Source organism: Salvelinus namaycush, chromosome 10 (genome assembly GCF_016432855.1).
Source record: "Salvelinus namaycush isolate Seneca chromosome 10, SaNama_1.0, whole genome shotgun sequence".
NCBI lineage: Eukaryota > Metazoa > Chordata > Actinopteri > Salmoniformes > Salmonidae > Salvelinus > Salvelinus namaycush.
Window position 1 is genome coordinate 49,757,497 of NC_052316.1, and position 19,971 is coordinate 49,777,467.

The 19,971-nt window shown below is 45.3% G+C and overlaps 1 protein-coding gene across 1 annotated transcript in view; it reads right to left on the reverse strand.

Moving 5' to 3' along the window:
• The window catches only part of LOC120054385 (extensin-like), a 33,193-nt gene extending 14,152 nt beyond the window's left edge, over positions 1-19,041 (reverse strand). The window contains exons 1-3 of the mRNA XM_039001797.1: positions 18,937-19,041; positions 10,445-10,541; positions 2,032-2,645 (exon numbers count right to left, since the gene is read on the reverse strand). Of these exons, the coding sequence (XP_038857725.1) occupies positions 2,032-2,645; positions 10,445-10,488 (658 nt within the window). The 5' untranslated portion in view covers positions 10,489-10,541; positions 18,937-19,041. The remainder of the gene's footprint in view (positions 1-2,031; positions 2,646-10,444; positions 10,542-18,936) is intronic.
• Positions 19,042-19,971: the final 930 nt, after the last annotated feature.

Sequence of the window (19,971 nt, forward strand, 5' to 3'; positions counted from 1 at the left end):
CTGAAGGACTAGGTCCTATAGGTTCACCACTGAAGGACTAGGTCCTGTAGATTCACCACTGAAGGACTAGGTCCAATAGGTTCACCACTGAAGGACTAGGTCCTATAGGTTCACCACTGAAGGACTAGGTCCTATAGGTTCACCACTGCTCAAACATGTCTATAATAGATATATATTTTTTTATCTATTGTTATTGACTACGCTTGTTTATTCCATGTGTAACTCTGCGTTGTTTGTGTCGCACTGCTTTGCTTTATCTTGGTCAGGTCGCAGTTGTAAATGAGAACTTGTTCTCAACTGGCCTACCTGGTTAAATAAAGGTGAAATAAAAAAATATATATATAGATATAAAGGCTGCTAAGATATTCATGTTTCAAGAAAGGAATGCATATATTTGGCCTGGTAAAGCTGTTTTATGCAGTCATAGTCGTGGGCTGGGTTTGGGTGAAACTATGCACTGCAGGCTTCATGTCAGGGATATGAACAAACCTCATCAGATTAGATAATGCAGGCTTCATGTCAGGGATATGAACAAACCTCATCAGATTAGATAATGCAGGCTTCATGTCAGGGATATGAACAAACCTCATCAGATTAGATAATGCAGGCTTCATGTCAGGGATATGAACAAACCTCATCAGATTAGATAATACAGGCTTCATGTCAGGGATATGAATGAGCCTCGTCAGATTAGATAATACAGGCTTCATGTCAGGGATATGAATGAGCCTCGTCAGATTAGATAATACAGGCTTCGTGTCAGGGATATGAATGAGCCTCGTCAGATTAGATAATACAGGCTTCATGTCAGGGATATGAATGAGCCTCGTCAGATTAGATAATACAGGCTTCATGTCAGGCATATGAACAAACCTCATCAGATTAGATAATACAGGCTTCATGTCAGGCATATGAACAAACCTCATCAGATTAGATAATACAGGCTTCATGTCAGGCATATGAACAAACCTCAGATTAGATAATACAGGCTTCATGTCAGGCATATGAACAAGCCTGATCAGATTAGACACTACAGTTGATTGACATGGTGATGGCCCGATAGTATTGGAGAAAAGTTTATTTATTTATTTTTTAAACAGACCCCTCTGACGATGTACGTTAAATTGTGACGTGTCATGACGTAACGTACAGCACACATAAAGCAACTCATTCTGTGTTGTACAGCCTCTCTCCACCAGGTGTAGCGCTTCTCTCAAGAGATTAAAAACAAGGGAAAGGGACAGGGACATGGTAAGGGAGGACAGGGACAGGGTCAGGGGGGGACAGGGACAGGGTCAGGGGGGGTCAGGGACAGGGACAGGGTAAGGGACAGGGACATGGTAAGGGACAGGGTAAGGGACAGGGTAAGGGACAGGGACAGGGTAAGTGTCAGGGACAGGGTCAGGGGGGACAGGAACAGGGTCAGGGACAGGGTAAGGAACAGGGTCAGGGGGGGACAGGGACAGGGACAGGGACATGGTCAGGGTCAGGGGGGACAGGGACAGGGACAGGGAGGATACCTAGTCAATTGTACAACTGAATGCATTCATTGTTTGCGCCATCACTGTAAGCATCATGACTCTCAAAAGCCACGACAGCCGCTGTTAACTTCTGAAGATAACATTAGCGCCACACTAAAAAACAGATTCAAATTCGACACAAACTTTCAAATAGGTATGTAATGACACATTATATAAACTCTTTATAGTGTATTATTTACATTTTAGAGGTGAAAAAAGCCATTTCCCCACACAACATCTCTCCCCCTTTCACTGTCACGCAGTAGGTTTCACTTCCCCACCCGCCATTTAAAGAAAAGACCCGATGGAGCTCATTGCCTTCTTTAATCATGCAGAGACGGGCAGCATGAAGGCCTCGTCGTTGATTTTGTTGGAAAGGGGAGATATTGTGCTTTACAATAGTATTCATATTACAGTTGACCTGGAACTATTACCTTTTTTGGGCACTAAAATAAGGTCAATCGTACGGAACAGTGCGATGTACAAAAGTTTGTTAGCTAGCGTTACTCACACATGGGCCTGGAGGGTAGGCGGTAACCAGCGATGGGCCGGGGGCTGTGGTAGTGGCCCATGTTGAAGCCATCCACAGGGCACTGGGCACAGCAGGTGTATGGAGTCTGAGAGTGGTGGTAGAGGCCTGCTGAGGGGGGGGTGGAGTGAAGGGAGTGAGGCTGCTCCAGGCTGGTCATACTAGGGCTGTAACGGCCCGGCAGGGACCTTCCCCGGGAGTAGCAGCTCTCCCCTGGGTAGCTGGGGTAGTTTGGGGGGGTGAGGCAGGAGGGCAGGCTGCTGGGGTAAGCAGGTCCAGGACCAGACCAGGCGCTGGTGTAGCTGGGGTGAAGCCAGGAGCCATCAGCCTGGCTGGGGAACGGGGTAGGCTGGCTGTACCCGACTGGGAGGCCTACAGGAGGCTGATACGGCGTGTAGCTGGGCCCCGCCCTCCGACTGCTGAAGGCCGAGCCAGCCATGGAGCTGGGGTCGTCACGCTGGAGGTCGGGGTGGAGGTCGGGGCGGAGGTCAGAGCGGAGGTCGGGGTGGATATCAGGGCAGGGGGTAGAGGTTTCGTCATCCTCCTCTGGAGTGTTCTGGAACTCTCTACGGCAGCAGATCAGCTGGGGGACACGCCTACTGGGACAGAGGTCAGTTAGGGGTCAAAGGTTAGGGTTAGGCCTGGGACAGAGGACAGGCTTCAGTTACATCATGTACTGTGCCCTCAGGAAGTATACACACACATTGATTTATTCCACATTTTGTTGTGTTACAAAGTGGGATTAAAATAGATTGTAGTTTTTTTAATCAACGATCTTCACAAAATACTCTGTCAAAGTTAATTCAAAATGTGAATATTTGTAAAAAAAAAAACCTGTAATATACAGTATGATTAGATAAGTATTCAACCCTGAGTCAATACACGTTGGAATCCCCTTCGGAAAGGGCCTCCCGAGTGGCACAGTGGTCTAGCTGTGCCACTAGAGATTCTTGGTTCGAGTTCAGGCTCTGTCACAGCCAGCCACGACCTCGCACAATTGCCCCAGCGTGGTCCGGGTCAGGGGAGGGTTTGGCCGGCAGGGATGTCATTGTCCTATCGCTCACTAGCAATTCCTGCGGAGGGCCGGGTGCAGTGCACGCTGACACGGTCGCCAGGTGTACGGTGTTTCCTCCGACACATTGGTGCGGCTAGCTTCCGGGTTAAGTGGGCATTGTGTTAAGAAGCAGTGCGGTTGGGTTGCGTTTTGGAGGACGCATGGCTATCGGCCTTCGCCTCTCCTGAGTCCATACGGGAGTTGCAGCGATGAGACAAAACTGTAACTACCAATTGGATACCACAAAATTGGGGAGAGAAAGGGGTAAAAAATAAATAAATGCTGCACTAACATTTAAAAGTGTCATATTCAATGGGGGTGGGCCACTCTGCCCCTGGCTCATCTGGCTAGAGGTAACCAATGGGAATAACAACCAAATTATTGGTAGAAGTAGAAGTAGGAGATACGTTTGTATAAACTCACTAGAAGGTGGGGTATTACTTTAGTGCCTTGTTGCAAACAGAGTACAAGTTTTGGAATATTTTTATTCTGTACAGGCTTCCTTCTTTTCACTATGTCATTTAGGTGTAGTATTGTGGAGTAACTATAATGTTGTTGATCCATCCTCAGTTCTCTCCTATCACATCCTTCTCCTATCCTGAGACAAAGGGACCAACGCTGGCCTGGAGTGGCCCAGAAGTAGATGGTCATCGTGGAAGGAGTCCTGAGCCAAAGGGACCAACGCTGGCCTGGAGTGGCCCAGAAGTAGATGGTCATCGTGGAAGGAGTCCTGAGCCAAAGGGACCAACGCTGGCCTGGAGTGGCCCAGAAGTAGATGGTCATCGTGGAAGGAGTCCTGAGCCAAAGGGACCAACGCTGGCCTGGAGTGGCCCAGAAGTAGATGGTCATCGTGGAAGGAGTCCTGAGCCAAAGGGACCAACGCTGGCCTGGAGTGGCCCAGAAGTAGATGGTCATCGTGGAAGGAGAGCCCTGCTGGACCATGGGTTGGGTCCGGTTAAGTGGTCAACTTTATTATAGCATTGATAAGAAAAATGCCTTTTAAGACTATGACCAACAATGTTCTATGAATCTTAATGGATTAAATGCTTGCACTGTTGGGTTTGTGGTGACATCGATGAGAACCGTTCCAAACAATGAGAAGGATCTGAAGGCTCCATTTAAGAGACTACAAAACTCCTGGAATGAGGAGAGATAAGAGGTCTCCCACTGACATCACTCAGGCACCTTCCTCCAGGTTCTGTAATGTGTTTTTCCCGGATATGGAGGGTAAACCGGCTCTGCAAAACAGAGTTTCTTTTGGCAGGTCAAGGGGGCACTCGTGCAATCATTGGCGATGAATGTTGTACTTTTGTCCCAGATCACTCTTCTAATATGACTGATCTCGCCGAATACGTTACCACTGTTGCTAAGAATAATTCTCCACAACCAGAGTGGACGCTTGCAACTTGGTTTGAGTCCCTGTTTAGAAGTTAGGGATCCCAAATTGCCAAATGAGCTGCAGCTATGGCTGTTGCAGTGACCGTATTACCGCCACACCAGCGGTCACGAGTCATGAAGGCAGTCAAATTCCACGTGACCATTTAGTCACGGTGATTAGGCTTCTCCAAGCTCTGATGCTGCTGCTGGTCATTAGTAGCCTACCAAACTGCCTGGTACTCAGCACTCTATTGTCCCTCTAATCACTCTGACATCAATGCAAATATATTTGAAAATCTAATCAAACACTTAATGAGAGCCCCTGAGCTCATGTTGCGTAACATTTCTATAGGCTATGCATGAGCAAACAGAGTGATGGCCTCTATTAAAAAGATGAGGGTCCTACCAGCTTTCTATAGGCTTGGCCTACTATATTTACTTCTCAACTTTCCTAATATTAAGCACATTGCTTGTCTTTACAACAGGAGTAGAGCCTACCTGGCTAAAATGAACCACAGAAAAAGCACCCTCCATTTGCTATTTAATGCAGAGATGACAGGTATTTTTTCCCGCTGCCCCTGTTTCAGGACAGGTGCATAATAATGGTCCATCCTAAATCAAAACAAATGTCACATATATAACTTACTATATGTAAAGACAACTGATGGGTGACAATATTAGCCTATCACTTGTGTGCCGTAAGCCTTTCCCCCCCAGAGTTTTTCAAATTATAGTTGCACACCTCATGTGCACACCTCATGTAGCATAGCCCATAGGCCTATATGTTTTGATATGGTTTATATTACAACTAAAATGGGCAAATAACTTTTAAAATTAAGCACATTAATCTGCTTTACAAGGGGTGTAGAGCCTAACTACATATATAAGCAGCATGTGAGTTTCAAGTGTGGGGAAGATCATTGTCACCATAAAAATTCCCCTTTATAATAAAAGCATTACCTGCATAATCTCATTTGTGGTCACTTTTGATCATGGTGTTTTCCAGCTAATGGAACATTTGCGCTTATAGCCTACTGCCATGTCCGCATTGCTGCGTTTATAATGTGAAGAAATAGCCTAATAGTTCATCAACATTTTAGCTAAACTTTGTTTTTTTTATGCTAGTGGTTGTATTAATTTGGGATCTATCGCATCCCACTACTGTCCCAGACTATGTTAGAAAATTGATTTCTTGCACAGAATAGAAAAGGTCAGCTGTTGTACTATGGGGGAGAGTAGATTGACACAGGCTAGTGCTTTTGCTGTTCGTTAGGACTACTCATCTTGTTGGCTGATGAAAAGTAAATGTGGACAGTTCTTCCAATATCTTCAATATGCACCTCTGAATTGGATAAGATGTGTCTGTCTTCACTTGTAGCCTGTGAGAAAGACCCGATCACATGAGCCATGTGAGTGAGAGGTTCTTCGGTGCAGGCAGCACTCAGGGAGAAGGGCACAACGGCCACTGGCCGCAAAAGGCATGGATTGTTTTAGGGTGCATTCTGGCCACACAAAGGGGATGCCGCTGGGAAATTCGAGGGATTAGCAAGTGCTTGTCAAATTGTGAATGAGTGACTGATGTACAGGCTTGTGTACAGCCTGCTTAAAAAACAAAGCAGAGCTCATGCCTTTCAAGTGACTTTCAAATCATCATTAGTCTCTCATCATGCAGCCTTCAAATGTATTAAACATCAAAACATATATAGCCCAACATTTCTAGAACAACTAAAGTTACATTAGTAACTCTAAATGAAGCATATAGGAGGACCTATTTCTTTGTTAACCGCTCAACACAGAATAGCAGCATGTGAACACTCCCTCACATCATTTGGAGAAAACATCCTTTCTAGTTTATTCAGCTTTGATCAACTATATTCTTCATACTATAAAATAACATAAAATAATGCTATGGAATTCTAAGCAAATCTTGTGTGCTAAAGGAAGCCAGGAGATGCTAAATGTGTTTATGTTAATTATGGTCAATTACCGTGAGACAGTTATTTGCTTGACAATCACTGACTGAGGAAGTGTTGTGACCACCACAGCCTGAGGAAGTGTTGTGACCACCACAGCCTGAGGAAGTGTTGTGACCACCACAGCCTGAGGAAGTGTTGTGACCACCACAGCCTGAGGAAGTGTTGTGACCACCACAGCCTGAGGAAGTGTTGTGACCACCACAGCCTGAGGAAGTGTTGTGACCACCACAGCCTTGGCGGCAGCATGTTGTTTTTTCTTAGTTTGTGTTAACATGCTGTGTGTGTATTTTTGATCAATTCACTCCCGTTAATAGAAGTATAACCTTTATTAGGATGACAGTATCACCATACTAATTAGATTGTATAACCCAGAAGGGTTTGAAAGTGTTTATCGATTTTTTACCATTATTATCATAGAAGTGATAAAAGTAGGAAACGTGGAGGAAAAATGTATGGTCTGGAGACAGCCTTGAACATCTATGCACTCGCACATCTGAGCAATCTTTTTTTGCAGGTGCATGTCAACATTTGAACAAGATGAAATTCCACAGGCCACAATCAACAGCCTGATCAACTCTATGCGAATGAGATGTGTTGCGCTGCATGAGGCAAATGGTGGTCACACCAGATACTGACTGGTTTTCTGATCCACACCACTACCTTTTTCTTTTAAGGTGTCTGACGAACAGATGCAAATCTGTATTCTCAGTCATGTGAAATCTATAGATTAGGGCCTCATTTATTTATTTGCAATCAAACGCCAGAACTTTCTCCGTCTGCTTAGCGATCAGACTCTAATTCCACTGGGCATTCCTTAGCTATCAGACTCTAATTCCACTGGGCATTCCTTAGCTATCAGACTAATTCCACTGGGCATTCCTTAGCTATCAGACTCTAATTCCACTGGGCATTCCTTAGCTATCAGACTCTAATTCCACTGGGCATTCCTTAGCGATCATACTCTAATTCCACTGGGCATTCCTTAGCGATCATACTCTAATTCCACTGGGCATTCCTCAGCTATCATACTCTAATTCCACTGGGCATTCCTCAGCTATCATACTCTAATTCCACTGGGCATTCCTCAGCTATCAGACTAATTCCAATGGGCATTCCTCAGCTATCATACTCTAATTCCACTGGGCATTCCTTAACTATCATACTCTAATTCCACTGGGCATTCCTTAACTATCATACTCTAATTCCACTGGGCATTCCTTAACTATCATACTCTAATTCCACTGGGCATTCCTTAACTATCATACTCTAATTCCACTGGGCATTCCTTAACTATCATACTCTAATTCCACTGGGCATTCCTTAGCTATCAGACTCTAATTCCACTGGGCATTCCTTACCTATAAGACTCTAATTCCACTGGGCATTCCTTAGCGATCATACTCTAATTCCACTGGGCATTCCTCAGCTATCATACTCTAATTCCACTGGGCATTCCTCAGCTATCAGACTCTAATTCCACTGGGCATTCCTCAGCTATCATACTCTAATTCCACTGGGCATTCCTTAGCTATCAGACTCTAATTCCACTGGGAATTCCTTAGTGATCATACTCTAATTCCACTGGGCATTCCTTAGCTATCAGACTAATTCCACTGGGCATTCCTTAGCTATCAGACTCTAATTCCACTGGGCATTCCTCAGCTATCAGACTCTAATTCCACTGGGCATTCCTCAGCTATCAGACTCTAATTCCACTGGGCATTCCTCAGCTATCAGACTCTAATTCCACTGGGCATTCCTCAGCTATCATAATCTAATTCCACTGGGCATTCCTTAGCTATCAGACTCTAATTCCACTGGGCATTCCTCAGCTATCATACTCTAATTCCACTGGGCATTCCTTAGCTATCAGACTCTAATTCCACTGGGCATTCCTTACCTATAAGACTCTAATTCCACTGGGCATTCCTTAGCGATCAGACTCTAATTCCACTGGGCATTCCTTAGCTATCAGACTCTAATTCCACTGGGCATTCCTCAGCTATCATACTCTAATTCCACTGGGCATTCCTCAGCTATCATACTCTAATTCCACTGGGCATTCCTCAGCTATCAGACTCTAATTCCACTGGGCATTCCTTAGCTATCAGACTCTAATTCCACTGGGCATTCCTTACCTATAAGACTCTAATTCCACTGGGCATTCCTTAGCGATCAGACTCTAATTCCACTGGGCATTCCTTAGCGATCAGACTCTAATTCCACTGGGCATTCCTCAGCGATCATACTCTAATTCCACTGGGCATTCCTCAGCTATCATACTCTAATTCCACTGGGCATTCCTCAGCTATCATACTCTAATTCCACTGGGCATTCCTCAGCTATCAGACTCTAATTCCACTGGGCATTCCTCAGCTATCATACTCTAATTCCACTGGGCATTCCTCAGCTATCAGACTCTAATTCCACTGGGCATTCCTCAGCTATCAGACTAATTCCACTGGGCATTCCTCAGCTATCAGACTCTAATTCCACTGGGCATTCCTCAGCTATCATACTCTAATTCCACTGGGCATTCCTTAGCTATCAGACTCTAATTCCACTGGGCATTCCTTAGCGATCATACTCTAATTCCACTGGGCATTCCTCAGCTATCATACTCTAATTCCACTGGGCATTCCTTAGCTATCAGACTCTAATTCCACTGGGCATTCCTCAGCTATCAGACTCTAATTCCACTGGGCATTCCTTAGCTATCAGACTCTAATTCCACTGGGCATTCCTTACCTATAAGACTCTAATTCCACTGGGCATTCCTTAGCGATCAGACTCTAATTCCACTGGGCATTCCTTACCTATAAGACTCTAATTCCACTGGGCATTCCTCAGCTATCATACTCTAATTCCACTGGGCATTCCTTAGCTATCAGACTAATTCCACTGGGCATTCCTCAGCTATCAGACTAATTATACTCTAATTCCACTGATTTCAAAACTCGGTCCTCCAGAAAGTGGAGAGGAACACTTATGCAGTTCTACTACGTGATATCTTTCACAAAAAGCTGCGGAAAATGTATTTGACTTTGTAAAAATCTGTGTTTTTGGACCGAACTTGCTTAACACTTTTTCCATTTGGTTTCTTCCTTCACAGACTCCATGAAATGGTGACTTGGTTTCCTAGAAACAAGTGGTGAATTAACTAACCCTTTGGCTACCCCACTCTCCCCTACAAATGTTTCAGTAATTCCGTTACCAATTTAGTGACAGTAAAAATACTCTAACTAATTGGTAGGTCTACCTTGTTATTTCTGTAAACTTTCATTATGCTTCCTCTTCATGAAGGAGAGAAATTAGAAATATCTTCAAGATACAGTATGTGGCATTTCTGTCCCCCCCAGTTTTATCATTGGAATGTGATACAAAACGAGGCAACGGACCATGTGGACGAGGCGGTCAGGCTGTTTGGAGTGTTTATCCGACTGGATAAACAAAGTTATAATAATTATGTCCCCCCCCCCATTTCTAAAACCAAAGTTGCGCCGCTGGTTTTTGGTAATAGAATGACAAGGCAATGTTTCTCCAAACTTACAGAAGGCAAATCGTTTCTCCAAACTAAACGTTGATGTTAATTGGCAGGGTGCTTTACCTCAACATTATTGTGTATTGATGTATTCTAATATCTTTTAGGACTTTTTCTGCTAGATGTTTTCTAAGACCGCTTCTCAATCTGTTCCACCAGAAATTAAAGACCTTTGCTAAATTATTAGGATGGAAAATGATTGAAAAATGTATATACACCTTAATTTCGCAAAAAAATAGACTCTTATCTTTCATTTGACAAGCTCCTATGAATTTCACATGTTGGTGCTCATGTGTCCTTTTACATGGAAATGTACTATAGTAGGACATACATGGTAACGGAATTACTGAAACATTTGTAGGGGAGAGTGGAGTAAGTTTAGCCAAAGGGTTAGTTAATTCACCACTTGTTTCTAGGAAACCAAGTGTATGTAGCATGTAGGCCTACCTGTTAGTAGCTGTGGGTGAGTAACAGGGAGTGGGCAGCATCATTCTGTCTGCCACAGTGGAGGATCAGCTGCTGTCAAGTCCCAGCAACACACAGCCTGCCAAAATAAACATCACATGTAACTTATAGCAACACACAACATCCTGTTAGCAAAGAATGAGGGCAATTCTACAGTAACAGAATGACTGATTTTTTCACTTTAAAAGTACGCTGAGCTAAAACCAATGATTTCAAAGTTCAACAAACCATACAACTCCATGCACAAGGACTTCTTCGAAACAATTTACACTGAACATTTTACAAAAACACATTTACTCCAACAGTGCAGATGCAAAGTTTAGTAACAGAATGATGGTAAAATTCCTCTATGTGGGCACGTTTTCCCAAAACTCCTAAATATCTACTCTGAGTTAAGATTCAAAGATGTCTATATGTATAAACAATGGAGTGTCACCTAAATCTATTTTGGTTATTCAACTACAGTAAGTGAAGTAGATTTACACCCGGTAACAGAATTACTGTAATGGAATTACATCATGATCCCTGATCTGTAGTACACAGAAATGCATAATTATGAATAAGAATGTTTTATTTTTTTAACTAGGTAAGTCAGTTAAGAACTAATTATTATTTACAATGGCGGCCTCCTGCGGGGACGGGGGCGGAGATTAAAAATGTAGGACAAACACATCATGACAGGAACACAATTCTCTTCATAGTGATGTATCCTGAATAGGTACACAAAGGTAGAAACATCATAGACGTCTGTGATTCACTTCAGACAGGACACATATCCCAGGACATACTTCAGACAGGACACATATCCCAGGACATACTTCAGACAGGACACATATCCCAGGACATACTTCAGACAGGACACATATCCCAGGACATACTTCAGACAGGACACATATCCCAGGACATACTTCAGACAGGACACATATCCCAGGACATACTTCAGACAGGACACATATCCCAGGACATACTTCAGACAGGACACATATCCCAGGACATACTTCAGACAGGACACAGGCTATGGTTATTGTGAGTAACCTTATTTATGTTCCTTTAACACCACCTTCTGGTGAGTTTATACAAACGTATCTCCTACCATTCTGATAGATTGGAGACGGTCAGAAAACATGGTTACCCCTTTTTCTCCACAATTTTGTGGTATCCAATTGGGAGTTAGTCTTGTCTCATCGCTGCAATTCCCGTACGGACTCGGGAGAGGCGAAGGTCGAGAGCCGTGCGTCCTCCGAAACACAATCCAACCGAGCCGCACTGCTTCTTAACACAGCGCGCATCCAACCCGGAAGCCAGCCGCACCAATGTGTCGGAGGAAACACTGTACACCTGGCGACCGTGTCAGCGTGCACTGCGCCCGGCCCGCCACAGGAGTCGCTAGTGCGCGATAGGACAAGGACATCCCTGCCGGCCAAACCCTCCCCTAACCCTGATGACGCTGGGCCAATTGTGCGCCGGTCGCGGACAGCTGTGACAGAGCCTGGACTCGAACCCAGATTCTAGTGGCACAGATAGACCACCGCGCCACTCAGGAGGCCCTAGTAAAACCTTTCTTATGAATGACCTCATTACTGAGTGCAAAGTTGATTGCATGTCTCTCACTGAAACATGGCTGTCTTCAGACTGTAGTGCCTCTCTTATTGAAGCCGTCCCCCCAGACTACAGCTTTCAGTGTTTAAATGTCAGCCACCAGTGCTGGCCATAACCCTGTATAGGCCACCAAAGCACTGCCCCCCTTTCTTTACTGATATCTCTTAACTATTGTCTATTGTCCTTGAGAATTATGATAAAATCATTGTGTTGGGCGATTTTAATATTCATGTTGACAAAGAGATTGATAAATTCAATGGCCTTGGAGTCAATCTTTTGAGCTCTATGGACTTTATCCAACATGTTACTGGGCCCACCCATAACCACAGCCATACTCTGGACCTGGTTATTACCAAGGGGCTTTCTACTGGGCCCACCCATACTCTGGACCTTGTTATTACCAAGGGGCTTTCTACTGGGCCCACCCATAACCACAGCCATACTCTGGACCTGGTTATTACCAAGGGGCTTTCTACTGGGCCCACCCATAACCACAGCCATACTCTGGACCTGGTTATTACCAAGGGGCTTTCTACTGGGCCCACCCATAACCACAGCCATACTCTGGACCTGGTTATTACCAAGGGGCTTTCTACTGGACCTGGTTATTACCAAGGTGCTTTCTACTGGACCTGGTTATTACCGAGGGGCTTTCTACTGGACCTGGTTATTACCGAGGGGCTTTCTACTGGACCTGGTTATTACCGAGGTACTTGTCGCTGGAGCCAAAGCACCGAGGTACTTGTCGCTGGAGCCAAAGCACCGAGGTACTTGTCGCTGGAGCCAAAGCACCGAGGTACTTGTCGCTGGAGCCAAAGCACCGAGGTACTTGTCGCTGGAGCCAAAGCACCGAGGTACTTGTCGCTGGAGCCAAAGCACCGAGGTACTTGTCGCTGGAGCCAAAGCACCGAGGTACTTGTCGCTGGAGCCAAAGCACCGAGGTACTTGTCGCTGGAGCCAAAGCACCGAGGTACTTGTCGCTGGAGCCAAAGCACCGAGGTACTTGTCGCTGGAGCCAAAGCACCGAGGTACTTGTCGCTGGAGCCAAAGCACCGAGGTACTTGTCGCTGGAGCCAAAGCACCGAGGTACTTGTCGCTGGAGCCAAAGCACCGAGGTACTTGTCGCTGGAGCCAAAGCACCGAGGTACTTGTCGCTGGAGCCAAAGCACCGAGGTACTTGTCGCTGGAGCCAAAGCACCGAGGTACTTGTCGCTGGAGCCAAAGCACCGAGGTACTTGTCGCTGGAGCCAAAGCACCGAGGTACTTGTCGCTGGAGCCAAAGCACCGAGGTACTTGTCGCTGGAGCCAAAGCACCGAGGTACTTGTCGCTGGAGCCAAAGCACCGAGGTACTTGTCGCTGGAGCCAAAGCACCGAGGTACTTGTCGCTGGAGCCAAAGCACCGAGGTACTTGTCGTTGGAGCCAAAGCACCGAGGTACTTGTCGTTGGAGCCAAAGCACCGAGGTACTTGTCGTTGGAGCCAAAGCACCGAGGTACTTGTCGTTGGAGCCAAAGCACCGAGGTACTTGTCGTTGGAGCCAAAGCACCGAGGTACTTGTCGTTGGAGCCAAAGCACCGAGGTACTTGTCGTTGGAGCCAAAGCACCGAGGTACTTGTCGCTGGAGCCAAAGCACCGAGGTACTTGTCGCTGGAGCCAAAGCACCGAGGTACTTGTCGCTGGAGCCAAAGCACCGAGGTACTTGTCGCTGGAGCCAAAGCACCGAGGTACTTGTCGCTGGAGCCAAAGCACCGAGGTACTTGTCGCTGGAGCCAAAGCACCGAGGTACTTGTCGCTGGAGCCAAAGCACCGAGGTACTTGTCGTTGGAGCCAAAGCACCGAGGTACTTGTCGTTGGAGCCAAAGCACCGAGGTACTTGTCGTTGGAGCCAAAGCACCGAGGTACTTGTCGTTGGAGCCAAAGCACCGAGGTACTTGTCGTTGGAGCCAAAGCACCGAGGTACTTGTCGTTGGAGCCAAAGCACCGAGGTACTTGTCGTTGGAGCCAAAGCACCGAGGTACTTGTCGTTGGAGCCAAAGCACCGAGGTACTTGTCGCTGGAGCCAAAGCACCGAGGTACTTGTCGTTGGAGCCAAAGCACCGAGGTACTTGTCGCTGGGGCCAAAGCACCGAGGTACTTGTCGCTGGGGCCAAAGCACCGAGGTACTTGTCGCTGGGGCCAAAGCACCGAGGTACTTGTCGCTGGGGCCAAAGCACCGAGGTACTTGTCGCTGGGGCCAAAGCACCGAGGTACTTGTCGCTGGGGCCAAAGCACCGAGGTACTTGTCGCTGGGGCCAAAGCACCGAGGTACTTGTCGCTGGAGCCAAAGCACCGAGGTACTTGTCGTTGGAGCCAAAGCACCGAGGTACTTGTCGTTGGAGCCAAAGCACCGAGGTACTTGTCGTTGGAGCCAAAGCACCGAGGTACTTGTCGTTGGAGCCAAAGCACCGAGGTACTTGTCGTTGGAGCCAAAGCACCGAGGTACTTGTCGTTGGAGCCAAAGCACCGAGGTACTTGTCGTTGGAGCCAAAGCACCGAGGTACTTGTCGTTGGAGCCAAAGCACCGAGGTACTTGTCGTTGGAGCCAAAGCACCGAGGTACTTGTCGTTGGAGCCAAAGCACCGAGGTACTTGTCGTTGGAGCCAAAGCACCGAGGTACTTGTCGTTGGAGCCAAAGCACCGAGGTACTTGTCGTTGGAGCCAAAGCACCGAGGTACTTGTCGTTGGAGCCAAAGCACCGAGGTACTTGTCGTTGGAGCCAAAGCACCGAGGTACTTGTCGTTGGAGCCAAAGCACCGAGGTACTTGTCGTTGGAGCCAAAGCACCGAGGTACTTGTCGCTGGAGCCAAAGCACCGAGGTACTTGTCGCTGGAGCCAAAGCACCGAGGTACTTGTCGCTGGAGCCAAAGCACCGAGGTACTTGTCGCTGGAGCCAAAGCACCGAGGTACTTGTAGCTGGAGCCAAAGCACCGAGGTACTTGTAGCTGGAGCCAAAGCACCGAGGTACTTGTCGTTGGAGCCAAAGCACCGAGGTACTTGTCGTTGGAGCCAAAGCACCGAGGTACTTGTCGTTGGAGCCAAAGCACCGAGGTACTTGTCGTTGGAGCCAAAGCACCGAGGTACTTGTCGTTGGAGCCAAAGCACCGAGGTACTTGTCGTTGGAGCCAAAGCACCGAGGTACTTGTCGTTGGAGCCAAAGCACCGAGGTACTTGTCGCTGGAGCCAAAGCACCGAGGTACTTGTTGTTGGAGCCAAAGCACCGAGGTACTTGTTGTTGGAGCCAAAGCACCGAGGTACTTGTTGTTGGAGCCAAAGCACCGAGGTACTTGTTGTTGGAGCCAAAGCACCGAGGTACTTGTCGTTGGAGCCAAAGCACCGAGGTACTTGTTGTTGGAGCCAAAGCACCGAGGTACTTGTTGCTGGAGCCAAAGCACCGAGGTACTTGTTGTTGGAGCCAAAGCACCGAGGTACTTGTTGTTGGAGCCAAAGCACCGAGGTACTTGTTGCTGGAGCCAAAGCACCGAGGTACTTGTTGTTGGAGCCAAAGCACAAAGACAGAATCTGGACATTTTAATGCACAGGCAATAAAGATAAAAGAGCAGGTAAAAAAAACGAGTTATTTTAGATTCTTAAATTTCAAATCACACATTAGTAATGTGACCAAAATAGCTTTTTGCCACCTGAGGAACATCTCCAAGGTGTGGTCGTTTCTCTCTTACACTGATACAGAAAGACTCATACTTTTACTACAAGCAGGCTTGACTACTGTAATACTCTGTCTGGTCTACCCAAGAAAGCCATTGGTCAACTGCAAAACATACAGAATTCTGCAGCACTGGTACTGACCAAGACCAGACGGAGAAAACACATTACACCGGTTTTAAGGTCTCTGCACTGGCTGCGAGTTTTAGAATTCATTTGAAGATTATTCTATTGGTTTTCAACTCACTCCATGATTGTGCACCCCAATACATGTCAGACATGCTTTTAAGTTATGTATCCAGTAGGTCCCTCAGGTCCTCTGGCCTTTTAACTATCCCAAAGCCTAGGACCAAGAGGCATGGAGAGACAGCCTTATAACTATCCCAAAGCCTAGGACCAAGAGGCATGGAGAGGCAGCCTTTAGTTACTATGCCCCCAGCCTCTGGAATAGCCTGCCAGGGAACCTGAGTGGGGCTGAAACTGTGAACATATTTAAAAGGGATCTTAAAACAGCTTTTTAGCTTTGCTTTTCCTCAGGGTGCTTTTTAGTTGTTCAGTTTGTGTCATTCTTTTGTTTATCGTATGTTTGTTGTGAAGTAAATATTTCAGCTTTTATTTTCATTGTGTTTTGTTAGTTTTGCATTCCATGTTTGAAATGTGCTGTATAAATAAAGCTTGATTTGATAGTCAGATTAATGATACACCATTTTGGCTAATTCATTTAAAATGGAAAGGCTATTGAGTCAACGTGCCGTGCCACCTACAGCTCCTCTGCTCTGAGGGACTTTCTGAACCTGTAGCAGTAATTTACCAGCAGTATAGTCTGTTATCGAGTAGCAATAGTTGGGAGGAGGAGGACGCGATGCGAGTTCAGTGGAAATTTCAAACTCGACTCTCACTGATGGGAAACGAAACCACCAACATACCCTCATCTAATGTTAATATGTGTCTTGATTGTAGGCCTACATGTCCTCAAATGGCTCTCTATTCCCTATTTAGTGCAAAAGAAGGGCACTATGTAGGGTGAAGGGTGTCATTTGGGACACATCGCGCAGACACACAGTCCAGGGTTCTAACTTCTAGCTAAGAAACCATACACACAGTCCAGGGTTCTAACTTCTAGGTTAGAACCCATACAGTCAGTCCAGGGTTCTAACTTCTAGGTTAGAACCCATACAGTCAGTCCAGGGTTCTAACTTCTAGGTTAGAACCCATACAGTCAGTCCAGGGTTCTAACTTCTAGGTTAGAAACCATACAGTCACAGTCCAGGGTTATAAAAGTTCAAGTTTATGATATGTGAGAAAGCTGGCTGGCCTCAGGTAGTCTAGGGGCTATATTCAGGTACACAACATTCACAGCATTCCAGCTCTTTTACCAAGTTCTGTGTTTTTACATAGACGGATAACCAACAATCAGAAGACAGAAGTATATTTACATGGTTACATTGGTGTAATGAAACCTGAGTCATTTAATAAAATATTTAAGGTGAGGACAGGTTTGGGTTTTTGACAGCTTGATTGAATAGGAGTATTTATAATTTGCTATGGTTTGGGAAAGAGGTATCTGTTCCATCTCCAGATGTGATGCACAAAGCCTAGAGTAACTAGATTCAGCTGTCAGAGCAAATGGTCAGGGGATGGAAAATAATTAACACACTGCAAATTGACCATAACTAAGGCCATAAAGAGAATGTAAAAGAAAAAAATCACTCGCGGGCTGATTTTGGCCCGCAGGCCGCCTGTTGCAGACCCCTGGCCTAGAGGCTATACATCTCGCTGATGAAGTCAGTCACGTTTTCCACTGAAGCAGCGGTGGCAGTAGCGTTGACCCTGATTCAGAACAGAAGCTGAACTTATATTTTCCAACAGTTCACATTCTGCTTGACATGGTCACACTCTGCGTGAGCAGCAGCGCATGCAAAGGTGCACAGAAACTGCCCCCGAGACATCTATCCTATCTACCGCAAAAAATCTGCGTCGAGCGCAATTTCGATTGGTGCCTCTTCCTGTCGCTTTCCTGTGTTCAGAACTACGGTCTTTCAGTTATCAACATGAACTTTCAGAAGCCTTTATTGTGACACTGAATTTAAAAATGTCAGAAGTTGACTTTCTGATTCTTGACATGGAAAATACTACAGGCACGTTCGTTACACCCTGGACTAGAGCTAGACGCGCCTTGCAATTGTACTTTCAGAACAAAATATTCAGGAAATTATTCGTTTTTTTGTTGCAACAAATCTTTACCGATAACATTTAAACGTTGTGAAAGAAACATGAACAGATCTCGTTCTGTGGTGGATACATAAAGGCATTGGATTGGCGTGAACTACATGCACGTCAACTAGTAATTTAGCTCCATCTTTGCAGTAGCTTGGTGGTAGTTGAACAAATTCAAATCTAGGTCGTGTTTTCAGTAGTTGATTACTTTATTGCCATCTAGGGGTGTAGGTAACTACTGGAATTACACAACACTTGTTTAGCCACCGTCACAAGTGCCTAATTGTCACTTTTAAAAAGTTGTTTTTAAAAGGCTAAATTACACTGTGGTAACGTATGGCCCAATAGTGATCTGTTCTTGCAATTTGTATTCAATGACATTCCAGATTTGCATAAGACAATTTTTCACTAAGTATTTGGATGTAGCAAACGCCTTTTTAAAAGTAACTTCAGTTAAGTAAACTAAACTTTTTGGGCGACCGCACCAAATTCACATAGAAATGTGAGTCATAGATCATTCATTATCTTTGAGAGCAAATCTAAGAAGCAGTAGAGCTGTTCTATGTGTGCTATTTCTATGCTCCGTTCTTAAGATTAGTTTGAGTCTTTTACTTTCAGTTTTGTACACCAGCTTTAAACAGCTGAAAATACAATATTTAGTTATGGAAAATATATTTCACAGGGGTGTAGACGGTACAATGATTCTCTACACAATGACTGCTCTGTTACATACACTGACATTAATTAGGTGAACTACGATCATTTTAGCAACCAGGAGCAATTTCTGCAGTGCATATTTAAGGGTAGCTTTAGTGTAGTTTTAACTTCTTCCATTGTGAAGTAATTGACAGATTGGTAAACTATATTTTCAGAGTAGCTTCCTGGTGTAAGTGAAAAAGATGAGATCCACATCTCATATTAACCAGGGCACAGTGCTCTAGAAAGGCTATTTCACCTACCTCATGTTCAAAATAAGGATTTTAATCCAGATCTGACGGTTTGTTCCAAATCAAATGCGTAAAAAGTTGAAAATCGAAGAGCCGGTATGGTATGTATGTCTCGACACTCGCACTCACTCAAGTGACACTGTCAAGAGAGAAACGTTAAGCGCAGCCTCCCCTCTTCCGTCAATAACGGACGTTGTTTGCATAGTTCTGTATACGTCATATACGTCACGACAAACTCAACACGTTGATGGCGGCATGAGAGGTCGTAACATTTATAGCTGAGGAACAATTACGGTTCTCACGTTAATAATTTTAGGCTGCAGTTGCAACGAACAAAAATATATACCCATACAATGTAGCTATTTTGAATAATTTTGTCATTAATCAAGCCATCGCTAACATCTTCATTACAAGCAGTATGGATTAAGGTCATAACCAAACTGTTGCGGAGATATTGGATGTTGAGACTTCCAAGGAGAAAATAGCTTTTGCTGAAACTCATTCATATGCTTGCAGTCATACCGGAATACCCCAACCAGGGAGCAACTTCCAAAGAGGCTGACAAGTGAACCATCACTGAGTCAGCAACAGGACAACATCATCCGTATCCTCGCTGCTAAAATCAGAGAGCGAAGATGACATAATGGATTTGGTGAAATAACACTGTCAGTACCGTTAACCTGAAGAAGGCGATTGATTTCAATTCTGAGGAAGTAAATACTCTGAAGCAGCAGAACGCAACATTGAAAACTCAGGTTGCAAAGCAGGAGAAGAAACTCACTGAAATGGAGTAAATGGTAAACGAGACTGACCGATAGGGTCGGAGATGGAATCTTCGAATTTACGGAATCTGAGGAGAACATCAACGCAAAGTGAAGGACATTTGCAGGACAATAGTCCACGAGCATAAATTATTCGGGATCCATGTTAGATGTCATAAATGAGGACCGGAAAAAGAAAGTGGAGGAAAACTCTACTTACATTAAAACAATTGCAGATGTGCTCCTATTAACTGCAACTCAAAATATAGCGCAGAGAGGTCATCGA